Source organism: Vanellus vanellus (assembly GCF_965231255.1).
Source record: "Vanellus vanellus genome assembly, chromosome: 1".
In the NCBI taxonomy this organism is placed as follows: domain Eukaryota; kingdom Metazoa; phylum Chordata; class Aves; order Charadriiformes; family Charadriidae; genus Vanellus; species Vanellus vanellus.
The window spans coordinates 161960066-161984039 of NC_138905.1; the positions used below are offsets into that span (position 1 = coordinate 161960066).

The 23974-nt window shown below is 39.8% G+C and overlaps 1 protein-coding gene across 1 annotated transcript in view; it reads right to left on the reverse strand.

Moving 5' to 3' along the window:
- The window catches only part of PCCA (propionyl-CoA carboxylase subunit alpha), a 296132-nt gene that overhangs the window by 100385 nt on the left and 171773 nt on the right, over nucleotides 1-23974 (reverse strand). The window contains exon 19 of the mRNA XM_082498677.1: nucleotides 16482-16584. Coding sequence (XP_082354803.1) covers nucleotides 16482-16584 — 103 coding nt within the window. The remainder of the gene's footprint in view (nucleotides 1-16481; nucleotides 16585-23974) is intronic.

Genomic DNA, 23974 nt, shown 5'->3' on the forward strand with positions numbered 1-23974 from the left:
TTAAAATTCTAATTCTAAGTACTAATATATGCTGGTAATTAGGAAAGCATACAACAGAGATGAAATATAACCTAGAAGACCAAATGAGAATTTATACTCTGATGTAATTTCATCTGTTAATCACTCCAGCTAACTGTAACAGAAGTAAACTTGCTAAAATGATAAGCTAATGGAGACCATTAAAAAATTGAGGCTGAAGAATAAAAACAAAACCCCAGCACATAACCACAGAAAGAGCTAGGCAGATCCAGTAAAGCAGATCAATAGTTGCAAATGACCAAAAAATGCCAGAGCTGTGTGTAACCATACTTCCTACTGCCGTTTTCAGAATAATTTCCCACCTATTCTGGAAAGCATTACTAATCCTGAACTTTCTGGGGCACACCCTTAGCTACTGAAACGGCTTCTGTTGGGAACGTGACTTGTTCAACAGATTCAAAAGATCCCACTCAGTAATGCTCCTAAAAACATTCCTTCTTAAGGCCATCTAGAACTTCAGTTGTTTAAAGCACATTTTTACAAAGCAAAACCACGTATTGTGAATTGGGATTTATGACATAAATTAGAATAGACCAAGTAATGAGTATCCGTACACTGCAGGGTCAGCCCGAGCAACCTGAAATCACCTTTGGTTCAGTTTGGACTGCAGATGTATCCAACATAATGGGCCACCATGATTTGATCTCACCACGGACTTTGGCTGGGTAGACTGACAGATTAACTGCAACGGACAACGACCATCCCTTGGGACTTTCCCCTCTGTTCCTATTAACTCACCTATTTCAGAAAGTTTTCCTTTGCCAAAGGCAGGAAAAATCCATTAGCTGTGTAAGGGAGAGGGTCTATCTCTCCGTTTTGTCTTCAGAGTTGCTGCTGACTTGTTCAAGGGCATCCTATTCTGGCTGGTTTTGTTCTTGGTCTGCTTAACTGTTAAACAAAGGAGGCCCAGGCTCCCAGTTTCCTAAGATTTGGATATACTACCTCTATCTATCCTTCTCTTCATTTATTGCTGTTATCTTTAAACAACAAAACTGGTCTTCGTTCTTGTTTATTGCCCATTATGTGTTCCAGGTCAGGTTGGACAGGGCTTTGAGGAACCTGATCTAGTGAAAAATGTCCCTGCCCATGGCAGGGGGGTTGGACCAGATGATCTTTAAAGGTCCTCACAACACAAACCATTCTATGATTCTATGATGCTGACCAGCCATCAATGTAGCTTTTGTTTGAGAGTTTAGATGATAAAACTAAAAGACTCTAAATTACTCAAAAGTATGTTCGTTATAAGTTAACGATATGCAAAGCTCCCCATCATCAAAATAAAGATGCCAGTTAAACCAAACACAATTTTCCTTAAACTATTTCCCTTCTCCCCTATCAGCCAGGAGAAAACACTAAATTAAAACGGGATAAACTGAGCATGGAAGCTAGTCTGCTAGCGTCAAACAGCTGTGCTGCTCCAACAGGGACAAAGGGGTCACCATGTGAAAATACACAGTGATTACGGCAATAAAGGAAACAGCTGATAGAGGTTAGATGGTGGAAACAAGAGGGCAGCCACAACAGAAAGACAAGGTTGGAATGAAGACAGAAGGAGCACGGGAGGAGAGCCAGCCAAAAGGCACGGGTCTGGGACACAGAGCTACGGCATGAGGGGGAATGGAAGAGCCTTAGTGCCAAAGTTGTCCAACTCCTCCCATCATCACACTGTATTTTCAGTTTCTTACAACTCAGCTGTATTCTGACTATTTGTGCTGAACAGTCATTTAGAAGTGATTTCAGAAAGGGGAAATTTCAGAGAGAAATATGCAGCCATTTCTACACAGAACAATAATACATTTTTGGCCACACTACACTCTATTGACTTCCCTACGAAAGGCTGCAACACCTCCTTTATGATTTGGAGCAGAGGCTTGAAAATCTGCCTGGCAAGTGAAACTTGGAACGCACCTCTACCATCCTCCTGCTAACCGCATAACTTTGGCTGAGTTCTATGCATTTCAAAAAACAAATCCTACCTATATCTGCAGATCACCACACTTCACAGCTACATTTCAAGAAGACACTTCTTGGTATTTAATACTGCTTCCTCTGAGATTATGGTTCTAAACTGCAGAATACCAGGCCAAGTACAAACCTAACGAGACTGTAACCTCTGTGGTTTCAATGCTTACTCCTGCTAGGGCTGAACACCAAAGGAAGAAGCAGCAGCATAAACAATCCACAAGCAACAAAACCTGGACACTGAGGGCCCCGTGACTAGAGAAAGCAGACTGGAACAAAGATTGGAAGCGTCACTGAAGGAGGTGCAGAAAAGATGGTGAGGAAACTTTGGAGCAAGTAGTAAGGTGGGGGGGACTCACTGAGCAAGAAAACTAAAAACAGAGAAAGGAAAAGGAAGTGGTAACAAGCAACACAATACCTAATTCACAAAATGGAAGAGATGGAAGAGCACTGATCATGCAAGGAAGAAGGAGCTAGAAGCATAGGATGAAGGAAAAGTGAGAACTATCTAAGGAGTGAGAGTGGTCTTAGAAAAAAAGACTAGCCAGACAAATAGCGAGGTAGAAGAAACGGGACAAGGAAAAACAATGCTGAGGCCCTGGGAAAGGAAAATGAAAATGAGGACCAATGCATGGATGAAAGTCTGGAGGCCTGTGGAGCAGGGCACGGCTACATGGGAGAAGGTTCTGCAGAAGAGACCCAAGACTGAATGCTAAGTGATGTGGAAGTCCAAAGGAGAGACTCAGACTGGACAGACAATGAGCGTGGACCGGGCAAGAGGACTGAGGGGTGGAAACTAGGACTAGCCAGAAGAATGAAACCAGAACAAAGAGACAAACTGGGAAGACTTGAAAAATGACATATGAGTAGCAGTGGGCAGAAAGAAACAAACATGCAGAAAGCACAACCTTTGAATGCTTCACCACCCTGCAGAAACAAAGTTTGGAATAAAACTCAAATTCTTGGTCTTCACTGTTCATTTCTATTACTGTGCTGTGCAGAAAATGGCAGTCTTTACGTTTTCAGCTCACTGCAGAGGTCCATGCAATAACCTTAATGGATCCAACCCAGCCAACAAATCCCCGGTGTATCAGCATTACATTACAAAGCAAATCGGAGGCGGGGGGGGGGGAAGGGGGGGGAAGAGGAAGAACATTACATAAGAACATAGAGAGTTCTCTCTCTCACACACACACAGTTGCTAAATTCAGGCACAACTTTACGTGAATGTGAATATCAACAACTGATAAAATTTGAGCTAGGAAGCACTACCTGGCTTCATATCCTTTGTATACATATTTTAAACAGATTCAAATGCTGTGGACACATTACTGAACAATACCCATTAATTAAACTAGACCCCAAATTGTTCAGGTAGGCTTAATACATACTACTCAAGTCCTAAGTCCACAGACAGAAGTATTGTGTTGTTCATCATACTTTTCATGTCTTCCTTAGCACACAGTATTTCACTCTTTCGTGTTAGAGAAACATCAGTTTATCTTCACCACACTCCCATCATCTCACACCATCTAGTAGAGATGGGACATCAAGAGACCACATAGTTTACAAAGACCCTACTACTAAACAGATGATGCACATGAAACCTGATACTGCAGAGTACTTTGCTTTGTAACTTTAAATGTTCTGATAGCAGTGATTTCCCCAGCAGCTGTAAGTATTCAGCGTTTCCATGACTGATTCTTGTGAGAAGTCTGAGGCTCAGAGAATGAAGAGCATACAAACCTGACCGTATTTATAGAAAGTATGGTTTCAAAGATTTGGCTAGCACCTCTGAAAGACTTTGGCAGAGGCAGAGATAGAAGTCAGCACACAGCCCCATTAACCACAAGACTGACCCTTCTCTTCCTTACCCTCCCCTCTTACATTGCCTCTCATTTCATTTCCACAACAAATGGAACAAAGATCTATAGACAACAATCCTCATCACTACACAAACTGTGGGAAACGCCCAGAGCTGGCCTATGTAATACACTGAACAGTGAAGGGATTCTGCATTCAGTCACATAGTTAACACTATTGCAAAATGCACACCTGACATCTGGCATTCCTTAAATGTGAGTGATTTTGGAACTGCAACAACCACCTCTGAAATAAAGACTAGTGCATACAATATTACCCGAAATAATTCTAGCGTTATGGAGCTATAGGTCTACTTTGGTTTCCAGTTGATTTCAATTTATTGCATGTCCTTGAGATCTGTATATTTTCTCTGAAAAACGAAATAAACCATTGGCAGTTGGTTATGACTAGTTAAATCAGGTTCCTTTTTTTCTTCTTTATATGAGCCACAGACAGTGATGCAATTATTTTTAATAATTTAACATAATTTCCCTCCTCCTGCATTCAGAACAACCTTGTTCTTTTTTTAACCCTTTCAATAACAGTACCTTTAGCCTGCTTTTGGAAGGAAGAAAGCAGTTAACAAAATGCACTGTTTATTTGTGAGCCCCTCTAAATCTCCACCATAGGCTCAACTTGTATTAACCAAACATATTAAGATCCCTTTAAGTTTTATGAAAATGAGAAGCTGCACAGAGAACAAAATGAGTGCCCCCATTCAGCTCTTGGGACAGACAAGGACAATTTGGTTGTCACCCAGCAGCTGGGCTGGCCAACCTGTATGTGAGTGACCGCACAGCAGACCCAGGCCTGCTTTCTGGCAGGACAAACGAGAACGTGAAGGCAGCTGTGGACAAGCAGAGGATTTAAGAAAGGAGGGTGACACAGTGAGAGGCAAATGGAGAACACAACCAGGTGAAGCTAGTGGCAGGAAGAAGTATTGCAGTGAGAATTTCCTAGCAGACAAGCAAGTTTGCTGTAGTTACTGATGTGGACAAGTAACAGGGACCTGAGAGACAACCCTGCAGACCAGCAAGTTCCACTAATGCCAGAGTGCTCACAGCCCACCATGCCACCCAAGACATTATGCCACTACCTGAGCATGCAGTACTGCAGGAATCTTGGGTTTCTGCAAGCATCTAAAGACACTCTCCTCTCCTATCAATGTGTCCTAGCTGCCACCATCTGAGGCAGTTGGGCAGGACTGCCCTATCTTTGACAAGGAAGAGAAGAGGTGAATGGCAGTCACCAGGGGCAAAACCAGCTCAGCTAAATTGCGGGGGAGCAAAGTCCAGCCAGCATGATCAGTCCATTTCTGCAAACTGATTCCCCTTAGTCAAAGAACATCACGACTGCAAAGCAGCCAGTGGGGAATAGACACAGGCAGATCATCTGTCACCTTGCCTTCCTTCCACTCATTTTCCTTAAGCATCAACCTTAGCAGTATCTGAGTATCATTCACTGAATATTTTACACCCATCAGAGACTCATCACTACAGCTTTCGTGATGTTCTTTGTTGTAGAGGTGTCGCAACATGGCACAATGCAGTGTCAAGTGAAGACGTGTGTGCCAGCTCTAAATGAGTTAGTTCAACAAGGAGCACTACCGCTGCATTAATGCAGCACTGCCCAAACTAGGTTAGCCAGCATAGGTTCCTTTGTACTGTACTAAACCGTGCTGTGTAAACGTATCCTAAACGGTGAACAGTACAGAATACAATGCCTCTTTGGTGACTACTGTATACAAATAACAAATAGGAATGCTATCCATTGACGAGCCTGATCATTTGTACATCTAATCTTCGTTTTCATCCTTCCACAACCCAGGTCCCCTGGTTTTATTAGAACATCCTGCTTGCATTCAAATCTTCCCTACAACAAGCTTAATAGCCAGACGTACAGCTGTCCCACTAGTCTCGTATAGCAAGATCTATTCCACAGATCTCCGACTTCTACCAATAGCTAACATTGATACCGAATGAACTCTTATGAACAAAGCTATGTTTTCTTAATAATAACAGTTGTATAAACATAAGGTCTTCTCAGTTAAAGGGAAACCAACATCAAAAAGCAGTAAAACATGGAACCCTAAACCCTTCTTTCTTTGAAGAAACACGTTTGAAGCGAGGTGTTTCTAGTTATGGGTGAATGAAATGAGAATTCAGCTGCAACAAACGGACATCCAGTCTGTATGAAAGACTAATTAGATCCATCTGAGAAGCTGTGTCTAAAACTGCTTCACATATTTCAAAGGAAAGCTCTTCTAGTCTATCTTTTGAGAAGACTACATCAAAACATTTAGTCACAGCTGACGCACATCTATCCACTACAGCAGCATTATTTTTCATAAGCCATAAAAGCTACATTAAAGTAATGTTAATAGTCTGGTTTACTTAAAAATTAAATTAAAGGAGGGGAAAAAAGCAACAAAGACATTTAGAGCTAAGAAAGCAACTCAAAGCAGCAACGACCTTATAGTTCCCCCCCTATGCCAAAGCATCAAGAGATCTCAAAGTAGAGTGTCATAGTGAATATTAAATGTGCTGAGATTTGCTCAGAGAACAGAATTAAAGATGAAACACTATCCAGGAGCTGCAGAGTTAACTATGGCTTTTGTGGCAATAAGCCAGGCTCTTAACATTACATTAGCATGCTTTTAAGTGTAACTATTGCTACTGCTGAACCAGCAGGAGGAGCTCACAACATTTTTTAATCTACTCCTTCTACAAAATTTGGGGTGGGGGTTGGGAAGTTGGAGAGGTTTTTGAAGGCAGGGAGGAATAGATTGGGCTTTTTCTTTCCAGTTTTGTTGGATGCAAAATCAATGGGAAAGAAAAACATCCAAGCAATGCTCCTCTAAGCATTGTTTTTAGAAACTAGAAAACAATGATACGAACATTGTGGTGCAGGATCTGAAGTGTGCATGGCACACACACTAATTGAAGACAACACCCATGCCCCAAGGAGTTTTCAGTCTTACACCAAAAGACCACAGAAGGACTAGAAGTGTGGCAGGACACATTAAATGCTGTTACACTAGAAACAAGACTTTCTGAAGAAAGAAAACAGTATGTTATCTGTATCGTTACAGAAATTTAATTTATATTTCAGTTCATTGTTCACTGGAATTCCTAGAATCATTGGATTCCTAGAATCATGACCCATGGCAGAACATAGTGTCCATTTTCATACCACAGGAATTCATCCTATGAAGCCACCTGTGTGGCTAAAACTCTTCATTAGATAATTTAGAATTAATCATTGTAAAAACCTAGCTCCTTCTCTGCTATCTCAGAACTACACTTTAAAACAATGAAGAGAAGTCCAATTGTAACACAGGGAAAATAAATATCCAAACTGACCATGCTTGCTTTTAAAATATTTTACATTTTAGCATTTCAGACTTTTCATTGCATTTTCTTTTTAAACATTTCTTGTAGGCACATACCAGTGCCAGCCATATGTTACTGTGAGTTTTGCAGCAGAACTACAATTCTCCAAAAACTACTATAACCAAGCCATTACACTGCCTTGACATAGAGGGGAGAGCATATTTAAAATTATACAATTAATTCATTACTTTTCATGTCACTTTCAGTTCTCGGCCTTGTAGATATTTTCTCTATATGCTTATGGAGTATGTGTGAATAAGCTAATCTGCGACATACAAACCCACACAAACAATCTCTCTTCACGAAGCAAACATGCACCTATTGTACCAATCCCTTACACATACTTACTGCTAAACTGGTGTGGTATTTAAAAAAAAACACGCAATCCAGATACACTCTGCTTCTTTTTTTGCTTAGTACGCAAGCGTACCTACAAATATTATATGAGTACACTTAATATTTACCTAAGCATTTTTACCTCTGTCTCATCTAACATGTCCCAGCATCTAAATTCTCTAAGATACTCAATGCAGCAAAGTGGAAACACATACCAGAAACAGAGTTCACAACAAGATACTGAGGCCAAGGCCACTTTCATTTAAAAAAACACAATGTCAGCAGCCACAGAAATGTAGCAATTAAAGCACTTGCCCACCGAGTCAGAACATGAGGATCAATGCTCTCCTCAGATTGAAGGGTTCAAGCGTACAGCACTTGCCTCCCAGGAGAACCTGTCTCCACCCCATCAGGATTAGGATGGGGCAGCCTCTGCCCTTCCAGTAAATCTGCCACCATACAGAAAGGAACAGAGGGTCCATAAAGCCACAGAGTCTGTCAACAAGTGGGAGCCCTATTGCAACCCAGTGATAATGGTAGTGCTTTGCAAGGGTAGAAATCGTGGGTTCTGCTATCGCCCCAGGGCTAGCTTATGCATACTGCATTGAAATGCCATTACACAAAACATATAAGTCTTAGAAATAGAAATACGCTGGATTTGAACCTGAATTAAAAGAGTAAAAGTAGGTACACAACTTACAGAATCTGGTAATGAAGGGGTTTGTTTGCATAACCACATGTGTACTGCAATGGAGAATTTGTGTGCTACTCTGCAGGTAAAATAAAAACCATTTGGAAAAAGGCAGGAAAAGTTTTCTGCTTACAGCTGTAAGGATTATCTAACTGATCTGCCCCCTCCGCTTGTGCCTTTACATGTGCACTTTCCCTTCATCCAAACTAATACCGGACACTGGAGTAACAGTGTTATATGTATGGGATACAAATACACTATAATATATGTAACATTCCAATATATATAACAATACATATTTAGAATTAGACTAACCAGAAAAAACTTTATTTACTGCTCCTGGGGATATATGTTAATTTGTATCTCTACTGGCTGCTCCTCTCATCGTTTTAATTCCTACAGGTATTTGCTTTTCATCCCTATTAAAACAGCCCTCATATTTCTTTTATATGACCAATTAGTTATATATTATTATGTGCCTGAAGCATATCAGAAGTGTAAAATACTAGTAATAATAATTCTGGTATTTTATTGATTCTCTTAAAAAGATTATTAATTTTACATTGATAGGGTTGGGCAATGTTATTCTTTTACATGGACCACTGGAAAGACAGAACTTAATACGCACTGAATTATGATCCTGCTCCATGCACATTTGTGTTTAAGGAATTAAATGTGGACTAAGTTCACTAACAGCAAATTTCTGCACTGTTGCTCTGACTTTATATTATACTATTCCTTTTCACACTTGATGCTTTGCATACTTCAGCTGCATCTAGTTTGATTTTTGGATGATATTTCTACTCAAGCATTTTTTCCTCTCCCTGAAGAGAATTTACAAGAGAAAGAAAATATTTCCCAAAGTAATTTTAAAATCAACTTACCTCTCAGTCATAAAATTTACAGCAAATGAATACAGCAGAGTTCTCCTAATTAAATGCTTATTACATTTAAATTTGAAGTCAAAGCTTAATCATAACTAGCTTTATGTAGCTAGTTATGCTAGCTACATGTAGCATAACTACATGTACTCACTAACTAAATTAAGGCATACAGATAACTACTTATATACTCTATGCTGATGATACAGGATATACTCAAATAATGACGACAGTAACGCCTTAGATTTGTATTTTTATGCTCTCATTTATGTACTACACAATAGGTTTTCTCTTGTAAAAATATTAAGAGGTACACAAGCCAACTTTACACCTACACAGATAGCTGATAAATTCTTTACTTCTCACGAAAAAGATAGGGGGAAAAAAACATTGCTTTTCCCTAAAAAATATTAAAAGCATTCACTAATCAATTTCTCACTGGGCTGAACAAGCTTCACAAATTTTTCATGTCTGTACTATATTTACCTGTTCTTAAATTTGAATTTAGGAAGTGATCCAATATTTTGTGATAATGGTAGCCCATTCTAGTAGCAATCTGAAAAAAGTAACTAAGCTTTCTCTACTCCTCTTATTCAGTGTTTGACCTACACAGGTCCCTCTGGAAATATATCAAATTTCCATTTGCTCAAAGTAACTTCTGAACTATTTCACCTTACGCTTTTTTTTAAAAAAATAAACAACTTTCATTCACCACAACTTCAATGATAAGAAGCTACTTTATAAGTGAAAACATCTGGAAATTCTTTGTCAACTGAACAGATGAGAAGATGAGGCTAAGTGGTCTGGGAAGGTATGCATCTGCTACAGAGATGAAGAACCCTAACAGAAAGGGCTGGTTTCAAACATGAAAAAGGAGAATAACAACAACTTGAAGAGAAATCACACAAGTCAGTAATAAAGAGTTCTCAAGACAGAGGATTCCTTTACTACACTAAAGAATCAGAAAACAGATTATGCCAAAAAGGCTTTCAAGAATGTAGTTTATTGCATAAAATACAGCTACAAATTCCTTGTTCAAATAAAATTAGGTCCTCAACCTACGCATAGAGCAACAAACAAAAAGAAACAACTATATCTCCTAAAGTGTAATTATTTACTGCTGGTATTCATCATTTGAGCCTTTGAATTCACCCGTTGCTTTTGTGAAAGCAGAGGTGCAGACAAAAATCAAGATGATCCACCTCTTTTCTACCACCTCCTTCATCACCAAGATACTAATACAAACCATTCTTTAGTTGTCTAATTTGAGTGACTTTCATAACAGCAAAATAAAATTGAAGAATATTGAAGGAAGTAGGGTGGGTTATACCAGTGAAAAGACTGCACTACAGTCACATAATTACTTATCTTTCATCATTCTTTTGTTGAATGAAAATTATACAGTGGTGGATCCAATAAATTGAACTTTATTATCGGATACCCAGTCCAATGTATTTATGTTCCCCCTTGCATTGGCCAGTCCAGCCCAAACCACGACAGCCACTAATATTCTTTGCTATTATTTTTCTCACACATTTTAAGTGTATTACCTACATGAAAATCCATCCACACTGGAGAAGGTCGATTCATGGCTGTCCGTGACACTGAAGCCCCACACACACCAGTGGCCAGGGGGCTGCTCACAACACAGCTCCCATCCAGCACACCATTAGCAAAGGGACCCCGTACTGGCTGTGAGCAGCCAGGAGTGAAAATCCGCAAATAGGCAAAGTTACCATCACATGGATCCACAGCATCCTTGGTGGCTGACATCTGGCTTTGAAGGGTCAATTCAGTACGGCGCAAGGAAACCAGATAGCTACCAGGTTTACTCAATATATGTAGGTTCCCATTTGCTTTTGTCCCTCCCATTCTTTGGTACTCTGCAGAACGCTCAAGCTTTTTAAGGGAAGAACAGACTCCAACCTTCATCAGCAAAACAGGATCAAGTCTTTGTATCAATGAAATCATAAAATACACACATTTCATAGCAAGACTGACAACTGAAAAGAGCAAGATGAAAAAGATTCCTGTGTGAAATTGAACTAAATAAAAGATTCCAGAGTTTGGTGGAGGGAAGCTTCTGGACTGCCTGTTGCTGGTTTACATTAGTCTGATGTAAAGGAGGGTATTCTTCCTTCAAATTCTATTTCAGCAGTAATCTTGATTGTAAGATCTTTAACTCCATTGATAAGAGGAAAAATTTTAAGCATAAGAATACTAATCAAAGCCCAGAATCTGACCACCTGTCCTCCAAAGAACTAAATGGATATATATGACAAGCAGCTAACTAAAGATTCTTCTAGCAGTTATTATATAAGAAAAATAACAAAGAAAAAGAATAACAGACATTTACACGAATTTAGTTGGCAAGTTCTTGGTACACAAGTAAGCAGACCTCACCAAAGTTCGTAAATTTTAATTCTCAAGTCAGGTTGTTAGAATCTTTTAATTACTCAAGTGTTTGTTGTTATGTTGATAGGGTATCACAAAAAAAAACTGATACTGAAAATTCTAGTACATTAATTTTATACAAAATTAAGTATTACCATATATGTTGCCGGCCTCGCAATAACAACAGAGCAACTTCTATTTTAAAAGAAAAAATATCAAGTTATAATTCACAGAAGCTTTTAACCTCTACTGGAAACAAGAAAACTAATATTTTTTGTTTGCACTGCTTCAGGCAAACAGTATTACTCATACTGGACCACTGATCTTTTAAGTCCGTCACACTTTGGGGAAGCAAGGCCTCTAAAGCGGCCCAAGGCCAGCTTGTATCAAGGACCTCTGTTACAAATAAAATGGTTAAAACCAGATGGTTACAAAACTCAAAATCCTGAAAAATAAAGAGCGAGCAAAGAGCAGTTAACACTGCACAATTCATTAAGATTCTCATGATAAAGGAAGCAAACCACAGATGACCCATAGACCGAGATGCTGACGAATGATCTGCTCACAAACAGCGGGAACCATGGAGAAGCCTGCTGCTCACACTCCCTGCACAGAGAGCAAAGCACTGCACACTGTGAGGTGCTGAGGTTTCGGCTGGCGAGAGTAGAAGAGTTAAGGAAAAAAGAAAGGAGTCAGTGTTGGAAGAGTCCCAGTGGTAAACAAAGTAAATCAGGATGCGAACGCTGCTGCTGCAATGCACTGTTTGCCGCGGGAGCAAACTTCTGAAGGGGAATGTGAAGGTGGCCCTCCCACTGGGCTATCTAACTGCACCACAGATTCAGCTATCTTTGTCACAAGCCACAAGGGGACACAACCCACAAAGTCAGGAGCCCGTGTCACACCAATTTAATAGCAAAAAGTAAATGCAGGAGTTCAAAAAGTGAGGCTTGTGTTTCTGACAGCAAAGTTTTAATAAAGAAGGCTTTGAATTTCCCCATTTTTTCTGATGGTATGTTATACCTCCTGATCAGAAACAAGATTCCTCATTCCTAGTCTTTGACTTTTCTTCTTTGAAGTTTTAAGACAATTGTTTTTCCATTGTAAAGCTTTGAATAATAATTCAGATTTTAGATTGCGCTGTATAGAGTATATTCTCTTGTCTGCAGCACAATCACACAAGAACCCCAGCAAAAAGAAAATTATTAATAAAGAATAACATGCCCTCTGCTATTTATCCAGTAACAATGAAAAATAAGTGTAACTGTAAACAATCTAAACAACCCTGGTATTCAAAAACAGTTACTTTTTTTTTTTTAAACAAACCCAAGCTCAGGAGTTAATTTTAATACAGTATACCTTAAGGTTTAAATGAGACGGACCTCTGGTCACAGTGAAATCCACCTACTATGAGTTATTTCACCAACTAAGGAATTTTCCAAATACAAGTAAATAAGGAATTATCTCTGCAGAAGTATACAGGCTTGGTTAGGGTAGAATCAGAATGCAAAAATTTGTCCTCAATCCCTCTGGCCCAACTTTTAGGGTATGCAGCCTGTCCTACCTGGCACCCCTACTTCCTCCCTGTTGCTCATGTATCCCTTCACCATGATGCTGTGGGGTGCTCAGCTCCCCAGGGGTGCTCCTCTCTCCTCACCTAGCAGTGAGAGGTAACAACAGTAGCATGCTGCAGGGATGCAAGGAACCTCCGCGGGTCTGTTGCTCCCCTTCCCACCCTGACGGGACTCTTGCTGCTATCCCTCAGCGCCTTCCCCGCTAAGGAAAAGTGGCAAAGGGGGCTCAAACAACTTTGAGAGATAAAGGAATTTACAAAACCAAACAAAAATAAGGTCATGCTTAACTACTTATTCGTGCCTAGTTCATTAATGCTTGACCAACCACTTGATTATGTCAGAGGTGTTTGAATAACAAACTGAAGGACTAGAAATTAGACTCCACGTATGCCTTGTTAAACTGGGCTTACAACAGCTGTAATGCTCGTACCGCTGCAAGACACCAGAACTGTTTAACAGCCTCATTTAAAGCAAGAGAGGGGTTTGGACCGTGGTATAGGTAGGAATGATTTTGTGTACGTTGAAATGATATACCAGCAGCAATAGTATTACATCTTCAGCATCCTTTCTCGGAGTCCATACCTCCTGCAGATACACACTGCAGTTTACAATGCAGCTGCTCAGCTGCAAGCGGAATCCAGGACTGACCCATATACAAGCTTGTATGTTCAGTTGCCTTCACAATCGATAGACACAAAAGTATAAAAGGATGCTTAGGCCTCCTCTGTCTGTAAACTTTCCTCTGGCTGACTGAAAGATATATCTTTATTGAATTTAATAAGCAAGTATAAGCGACAGCCTAGATAACTAAATGCGCGCACACAGATGCATGCCTGTGTAATTAGCTGTGCTGAACCAAACTACTAGTTTAGGGAGGTCTGGCTACGGGAATTAGATTTCTGAGCTGACAGCGGAAAGGGCCTATGCAACACCCACAGCGACCAGCAGCCACCCCGTGTCTCCCTCACAGCAGCAGGCAGGTCCAGGCTGACCGCTGTCAACAAAAAGGTGGGAAGGCTGGGGGCAACCACCGCTCCTGGGAAGGGCTCTCTCTGTCACACAAACCAGTGCCAGTCCAACTCTAAATTGGGCTGAAATCTGGCAGAGATGTTTTGTTGTTTGAGCAATGGGTTTTGTCCAAGTTCACAGGATGCCTTTTAGGGCCGTTATATAAATTTAATTCAGTAAAAAGCTGCATGCAGACATGGCCTTCGCTTTTGAAGCACCATTCCACAAGTGGGGTGAGTGTCCCAGCCACCGTGCAACGCCATGTATTAGGTACTGAGGAAACAGTTGTTCGAGACCTCCTGGAATTCTTTCTGAAAGAAACACTACAACCAAAATGAACACATCCTTTCACACTTGAACTAGTACACTTAAAAGAGAAAACTTTTAAAGGTGCTGAGCACAATGAATGATCTCCTCCATATCCTTTTTACAGTGCACCTATGACGCATGTGGAACAGAAAGTATCTCTGCTCTCTATTCATATTCTCACGTTCATCATGTGTATATGGGAAATACAGTGTGACGGAGGTAAAGGTAATACTAAAAACAATATTGGTTAGGCATCTTCTTGCCCCGGTTAGGCCAACAAAAAGATTGAAAAAGAAATTCTAGGTTTTCATTACCTCAATTCACATAAATGAAAATAACCACCTAAAAACATGACCAGTTTCAGCTGAAAATAACATCTTTTACATTGAAATTTCAGTAGAGCAAAGCAGAAGTGAATCATCAAGACAATGTTTTCATTATATGAAATATTAATTTAAATGTCCTTTTTCAAAGGAATCTCATGATTCTGAATGCAACATAGGTGCAAACATCATTACTATAAAAAAAAGTCATGGGGCAGAAGTTGCAGAAGTGTCTTAAATGAAGACATGCAAGAAGTCACCCTGTACTCAGTACTGGTGAGGCTCCACCTCAAATACTGTGTTCAGTTTTGGGCCCCTCACTACAAGAAAGACATTGAAGTTCTGGAGCACGTCCAAAGAAGAGCAATGAAGTTGGTGAAGGTCTCAAGCAGAAGTCTTATGAGGAGCGGCTGAGGGAACTGGGGTTGATTAGCCTGGAGGAAAGGAGGCTGAGGGGAGACCTTATCGCTCTCTACAACTACCTGAAAGGAGGTTGTAGTGAGGTGGGGGGTCAGTCTCTTCTCCCAAGTAACAGGTGATAGAACAAGAGGAAATGACCTCAAGTTGTGCCAGGAGAGGTTTAGATTGGATATGAGGAAAAAATTCTTCACCAAAAGGATTATCAAGCATTGGAACAGGCTGCTTGAGTCACCATCCCTGGAGGTATTTAAAAGATGTGTAGACACAGTGCTTAGGGACATGGTTTAGTGGTGGACTTGGCAGTGTTAGGTTTACAGTTGGTTTGGATGATCTTGAGGGTCTTTTCTAACCTAAATGGTTCTGTGATTCTATAAGAATAAACAGTCATCAGAAGTAAACTAGAGAACATCTAGGATTCCTCATAGTCCCACTTTTCAATGATTCTAAGAATAACTGTCTTCTGTAGACTCTTTTGAAAACTTTTGCCTAAAAGTCAGCAGATACTATGCAAGTCAGTCGTCTATTTTCAAAATAAATTCTCGGTTTGGTTGTGGAATTACCATTAACAGACTTAAAAAGTAGTTCTCTCTATAAATCTACCTTGTCCATACACCAGTTCAACCAGCTTGTGTCTTGGCTTTATTCTGATGAACAGCTGAACTACTGAACACAGCATTACCATTCTTCTACTGTCATGGTCTGCCTTTCATGCTGACATTATGTACACGCTCATGTAATTATCTTAGAATTATCTATAAAAAATAATTTGTACACATTGCATCTGAAGTAACCTAGAAACATCTTGAAACTATGACCACATTTTACTATGACCACATAATTTTAATACTGAGGTGCTGAATAATTCCATTCCAGTATTACTACTCACTCAACTTCCTTAGTCCTTTGATTTGTTTTTTTAATCACTAACTTAAGCCAATGTGATTTTTGTTGACATTGCACTTATTTTCTTCCTTTCATATATCTACAATGGAGCACAGGACCTTACTCCTAAACAAAACACTAAACAGCGTTATTAATTAGAAAACTAATTTAATAAACAAGTAGATACAAAAATGTTCCACAGGCTTGAGCAGAGAAAAATCTTTGTACACTAGCATTATTTAATTAACATAAGAGTGTCTTGTTTTGCAATTCACAGCAATGCCTACAAAAGACAAAACAAAAATCTATCTATGTTTGGTCACTGAACAGATAGAAAATGGTAGTAGGTGTCAAGGATAATATACATTGACTCAATACATTGAATTTCTTAGAAAATGAGCAGAACTTACAAAAAATGATGTGCCATCCTTTGAAACTGCAACTGGGTAAATTCCATCTCCTAGACGCACAGAGAGCTCCCAGCTACTTCTCTTTGATTTAGCAATAGGAATTCTAAAAAAGAAACAGACAGAAGAAGATTTTTTAACAGAGATTTCATGCTTCTCCCATTTTAACCAGAAGCACTTGCCTCACAGGATGGTCATGAAGGATATAAAATATCATTAATCTATGGACACAGTTGGAGAGCATACTTGAAAAAAAAAAAACCTAAATATATTTTACTGTCAAATGGCATATAAGGAGAAAATACACTCTGCTTTCTTTCTAGATTTGCCTTGACACACTGGGTACACTGATAAAGTTATAGGAGGCTCTTGAATACAGCCAGTGATTGCTGCAGAATTAGCTCAAACAGGATGAAAAGCAGATGAGAAAGTGGGTTGGCAGGAGAATAGCAACAGTGATAGCTGAAGCATTCTTTGTAAGGGCAAAATATAATCACTATTTCTGTCATCTCATTCTCAGTAAACCTTAATTAAAGGTCAATTACACACAAAAGATTCAGCCAAACAAGTAATACAAGTAATTCTAATTAATATACATTTTGGAGTATCTCATCCAGAGAGTCCTTCAAGCAGACTGAAAAAATAATGATATATCATCACAGCCCACATGCAGGATTATACCTATTCCTGCAGCATTCTGTGGCTGCACCAGTTATCAGGCAGTACGAGAAACCTGAATCTTTTCAACTTCAGCTTAAAGCAGCACACCTGACAGCAAAGGAATGAGACCTGAGACCCCATTCTTGGAAGTTCAAAGTGAAACAAGTAATTTTCAGCTATTTTATTTAAATGTTTATTTGATTTCAGTTTCCTCATCCTAACTTCTCAAGTCTCTTCCACTTTGTTGTAACAACTGGTGTCCAAAGGTATGCTATAACTTTTCTGATGAGCAGTTGCCATACATTAGCATGGGCAAGCACCACGTAGCCTAAAGAAAAGGTATGAGGTGGCATTTAAACTCCATTTAAACAAAGACACATTATTTTGGTATAGCTTTTCTTCCATGTGTTTAGATTGTCTGTAAGAAATCTATAGAGATAATAAGTTCATAACCTTCAGGTCTCTTCAGGATAAATTTCTGCTATAATGTTCATCTATTGTATGTTACAGAGCTTACTATACCATTTTACTGCAGCCTTCAGAGTCTTAAAACTTGGAAACATGCCTTTCTGTGTTGTGCCACATTCATCCTCCTGAGGAGGTGGATGCCCAGTGAACCACAACTCCCCAAAGGGAGTGCTGAGGTTTCCTGTGGAATCAACCGGGAAGAAGCACCTGTGAGGCCTCCAGAGGCAGAGAAACTGTCTGCCTAAGCCAAGGATGACACACGGATTTCGGCAATTACTTTAAGAAGGTTGTTTTTTTTAGACAGCTATAATCCAAGCAAGTACAAGTTCAGGTATCTAATCAGGCAAGGAGTTTCCAAAAATAGTGCCTTGCAACGTGCCTGAAAAGGGAAAATGGAAACACTAAGTATATTAGCTAGACAAATAGATGCATATTTATCATTAGTTATTGCTGGATCCAGGCCAAGTAAGGCCTGCACCAGATTTTGCCTAACATCTTAGCTCACCTCTAACTATCACTACCCACAAAGTTCATGAAAACAGATATTGAAAATAACCTGTTCCCATACTAATGATGCCAAGTGTCACCTTTCGCATTTAATATACAGCCACAATTGTCAAAACAAAAATCTGAGGAAATATCTAAGGCTGTCATTGGGTGCAATGACATTTCTCAGCACCTCGTCTTCAAATTCCTGTATGTCACCAAAACATTTAGACTGGCTGATAGGAAACGTGACAGACAGGAGTTCCTGAAGAGGAGGAACCGGAATTTCCTGCACAGGTAGCAGGCAGCAAGCTGAGAGATGTTTTCATTGCACTTCCTGGTACCAGAGCACCAGTAAGGAGGAATGGAGCAGGGTTTTGGCAGAGCCCAGCTAAATTGTCCATGGTACCCCACTGCAATAACCAACAGGATTTAGTGGTTTCTAGCAACTTCATATTTCTTGTATAAGAGGTAAAACCTCATCTCAAACATAGCTTAGTAGATCTGCTTCACTGGTGGCATGAGATTCCTCATAACCTTGTTGGCACGGCTCTGCTTCATATTGCATTTGACTGGAAGTGACCTCATGAATCTGGCTGCTGGCCATCAAAGGAAAGACAGTCTTGTTCTCCAGCAGGGATTATTTTTGTTCGGTCCTGTCTTGCTGAGCTTTGTCAAGTGTATCTCCAAACAGGATGCGTGCCTCTTGAAAGGCATGACTATGATCACTGCTTTGCCTGGGTTTCAAACAGCCACACAGGCATATAATTCCTCTCTCTGCAACACTGGTGGTCAGGAGGGCAAGGTCCAGAGCTGCACCTAATACCAAGTACGCAGCAAGTTGTATTTCCCTTCTGGAATGGCAAGATCCATTTGCACAGGGACATTTTTCAGCTCTGCTAATCAAACGCCTGTGGCTTTGTAACTGTAACCTACAGTTACACTGGCTAAGACAGATACTTAACATTGGCTCATGAGAATCCTACTTTTTCTTCATTAAATCTAATTCCTTTCAAATAAATTATCTTGTAGATTACTCCATTTTGAGGGGATTCGGGGGGGGGGGGGGGGGCATAGTAGGAAGGATCACAAAGTCCAAAAGTAAGGATCAAAGTTCAAGTTTCTTGGATATGGAAAGGAAGTTGCTCGAGTCTGTGAACTACTTTAGAAATGCAGAAGTTTCTATCAGGCTAAGAAAGGGCTTTTTGGTGGGTTTTTTTGTTGTTTTGCTTTGTTTGGGGGGGGGTACTGGGGGGTGGGTTGTGGTTTTTTGTTGTTTGGGTTTTTTTTTTTTTTTTTTTTTTTTTTTTTTTTTAAGGTCTGAGAAGTCCCAGTGCATGAGAAATAATCTCTTTGTTCTTGGCCAAGGTTGCTTCCTTAGCTGAGAACTCTTCTAAGTCCTCCAAAGGGAAAACATCTGGACTTCTGAATATATTTTCCACTAGTTCATGGAAAACTCCCCAAACTTCTGGCTATTTTCAAAAACATGCAAGTTAAAATTCTACATACTGGACTGAAATCTGACTATTTACAGAAAAAAATACTGAAAAAAAAATAATGTCATTTTCACCATCATAAAAGACACAAAAAAAATCCTTAAGTTGCTGGCCCTCCAACCCCAGATTCAGAATCCACACAATATGTCTTTCACAGGGTTCAACATGCCCTCCCTTTCTTCTCCCAGTTTTGGGAAATGACATTCTTTATCTAAAGACCACCAGCTGCAGGAAGAAATGCAAGTCTGGCAGCAAGGTGAGTGCCAGGTGAATGGGAAGCAGGGCCACAGAGCGCTGTGCGCTGTTGTCCCTTGCCAGGAGTTTTACACAGAAAGAGGAGGGAGCAAAGGCAGCACCGTGGCTGCAGCGACAGGAGGTGGGTGGGAGACGGGTGTTATGAACTCCTTCCATACAGCAATGGGGAGTTCTGAACCTCTCTACTCCATATTGCCTTCGAAAGGGAAGTATCACAAGCAATCAGGGCACAGACGAAGAGTACGGTGATGGTCTGGCTCTAAGTCATAAAGGCATTACTCTAAAGCATTGAAGTTATAAAAACGTGTAAACAGTGCAAGAAGAACAACAACAGTGTTTGCCTGCTTATTTATTTATTTTCAACTTCTGTTGCTGTTTGTTCAACTACAGATGATGTCATGGTCCCATAATTTATTTCATACACTGCACAGTGTATTATTGTCCTTTTTACCCCCAACTGCCATGAGAGAGAGGGAGATATTTTATAATAATGCAGCAATTATATCTCCCGCTTTCTTTGCAAGTTGTCAGTGAGGAAAACAGACAACTGCTAAAAATTTTAGATCGACACACACTTACTGCGCACACAGAAAACAGACGCTAGTTAAACCATTATCTAGTCTAGTCAAAAACAAATAACGAAAGAAAACAGTATTCACAAAAGCAAGTCAAGTAATAACTCTGTCCTGGCCCGTCCATTTTGATTGTAATCAACCAATCAGATAGAAGGAACTCAATAAAACTACAATTTTCTGCAGTTTGTGGCAAATAAACTCCCCTCTCCCGATTACTGTTGATGATGTAATGAGCTATGATAAATGTCACCAGCTCCTAAAGGGTCAGGAAATTGAGTATAGATTTTTATTTTTTTTTACTTCCAATTCAAAATGTGAATTCTAACACTGGGGGGAAAAAAACTTACAAATTCTCTTTAGTTCTGATATTTCTGCTGCATAATACTTTACATAAACACAGAGAAATCCCAAACTCTCCTAACAAATTCTCCCGTTATGAAAGGTTACAAGCGTTTGAAAACCACATTATATGACGCTCCGTAAAGCTGTTTTTCAATTGTGCAATTACCTATTCAGCAGTTAAATAAAAGTGAAATATTGACTTAAAACAATGTTAATGGTCAAAGAATCATTAAGAAATCCTTCATCATAACTTTCACAGCAGGTGGCCTGTAAAATGATCAAGAATAATGTGCTGGATTCTGTAGCCACCAAGGTCAGTTTCTGCATACAAATCTTTGCAGGGGGAGAAAAAAGACCTTCAGAAAGTGGGCCATTCATCTGAACCAAGTTCAGAGAATTTCCAGCACTGTGAAAAGATATGTTATGCAAGCACATAGATGTATTCAGTGGGGGTAGACTGAACCAGCTACATGGAGACTACAAAGGAGCCCTCCCATGGCTCATGAATAAGTCGAGGAAATGATCAGAAAAAAATGGAGAGATGTTTAGACAGATGGCCCACTTAAAATGCCTGGGACAGGGCATAAGCAATTTTAATGAAACTTTAGATCTACCATATAAATTGTTTCTTATTTTCTCCGCCCTCCCCCAAAAAAAACTCAAGAAAGGCAAATAGAAATTTAACAACTCAAACAAGAGCCTATCTTACAATGCAAAAAAAAAGGGAAAAGGGAAGTAAACCTCACACTTTTGAGCATTATTGGTTTAATAAGTTCATATACAAAGAAATATCCTTCGCAGAACCTTCAACTATCAGATGAATATAAAAGCAGGGAATGGATAGATTAAAAGAATTCTAAACAGAAGTGTACTGCCAAACAAAACAAAAATCTAAGCTTTACTATCTGAGTACTTTCAACACTTTCCAACATAAAAGTTCATCGTTGCACAGAAAAGATAAAAGCAGCACTTTCACGGGGCTATTTTAAGAACTAAAAATTATGTGAAAGGAACCTAAGAATCTGGGAATATTTTATTCAGCAATTTGAAGTATTTTCTACATCTATTCACACACATTTCCTACATATATTCAGATTGATCCATCTACACATATCACGTGCGCTTTTACATAAAAATGGGTTTTCCTTCCGTCTGCCTTATGTGTGCATGTGTATACATATATCCCTTTCACCAAGAGTATGAAAATATACCATCATTAGAGTAAATTATAGTTCTGCATATGTCATACAAAATAATAACCTCTTCTAGCCTGTGTGCCAGCTGATCAGACAAAGGCTGAAAGAATTACTCAATGGTTATGTCAAAATGGTTTTACATTACATTTTTTTCCATATTGCATTTAGATCAATAACAAATATGCATATTTATAGCCAGGCATTCTATCTGAAGAGTGACCACAGGAAAAAAAACTAAATTACATGGAAGGTAAACTATAAAATAAAAAGCACTGCTTTAAAAGGACGCTATGGAGTGCACTGTGCTTTGATTCAAAACAGCGTACATCTGGATGCTTCCTTTTCCTTTAATAGAAGCCTTTGGGGGGGGGGATCTGCATTGACTAAAGGCCTGCAATCCAGTGCCCAATGAAAACCTCCACTACCTTCATCAGCGAACCCCAGATCAAGCCTAAATAAAGAAACAGTTAAAGCCAGATCTTAAAAATCTAGGGTGAATTTAGCTGCCCAGATCTAAGTGTGTGGGCTCAACCCCTTTCATCTTTGTTTAACTTGCAAGTAACCCCACAGACAACCTGAACTCACCCTCTTCCACTCTGAAGGTCTCCAAGCGTGCAGGGTTTGGGTCCTGCAAACAGAGCCACCCTAACCCGACTGCTTTGCAGCTGGCTTCCCCACCAACCCGGCAGGGGGGCAGGAACTAGGGGGCTCCTCTGCCAAAGCTCTCTCCATCGCCTTAAGGAGTCTTTTATGGCTCTTTCAGCTTTAAACTTATCAGGAAGAGGAAGCAGGATTGCTGCTGTTGCCCGTCTTGCTAAAACAAATTCATGCTTGCAGCACGTACACCCAGAGAATTAAAGATCTGGGTTACCAGTCTCCCTCAGCCTGCAAGGCTACCTCCCATCTCTCAAGAGAATGAGTCAGGGCCCAGGTAGGCAGTCGGGGACTCACCATCCTAACCCTACTGATGGTGGAAAGGAATGAGAGATTCACGCAGACTCAGAGAATACAGCTTTGCAGCCTGATGATGCATCCTCTGGGACAGAGAGTTTTGGCATTTGGTCCTACGCCAGGAAATTTTGATGCATTTTGCATTTAACTAACTGGATGAAACACAAAGCAATCCTGGGAGCTGCAAGTACAGCCCACGACCTCTCGGTTTCAGAGGAGGGTCAGACTGCCCAGTCCTTCAGCAGATGCCAGCATACCTTGAAAATTACAAATAAATAAATGTAAAACATGATATCTGAAACTCACTTCCTCTCCTATGGCATGTCAGGGTCTACTTTAGCATTTGGTTTCTCTTGGAAAAAGGAAACATCACAAGCATTAATGCTGGATAAGAGATGTTGCTCCTTGTCTCATCGCAAGCATTTGTGAGATGAGAAGGAAGGAAGCTTCAAATCACACGTTCATAAGTACAGAGAAGAGACATTTATTTTCCATATAATTTACAAGTCTGTGCTTCTGATCTGTTCTTTCAAACCATCTTTCCTAAATCAGCAAAACTACCAAAGAAGGAACTACTTGCAAGCAGGTGTTTTTAATCAGATCAGTCAACAATATTGACTTATGCATGCTGACAATCATTATAGAGAGAAAAATCTGAAAATCTGTTCACCATCAAAAAATTTTGGGTTATTTCTCCTCCATTAAAGTATTTAATTTCACAACTGTGTTTCTCCCTAACACCCTTTATTTTTAATACGAGTTTACTTTTTACTAGTACTAATAACACCCTCCACAAAAGAAAAATGACAAACTCCTTTTCCCGTACAAATTCTCCTGTATTTCCTTGAACAAGGAAACTTATTAATTCGTTTATTGTGCAAATATTTAGGAATAGTCTTACAATAATTATCTCACTTTTAATGCTCAGAGAGCTTCAGAACAAATCACGGTGATGCAGTAGGTAGGACTACAGCACTTCTGCCAGCATCATCCAGTAGCAGTTATATCCTTCCATATAACGCGATGGCATTGGGATGTAGCCGTTTGTCGGGCAGCCTGCTTCCTGC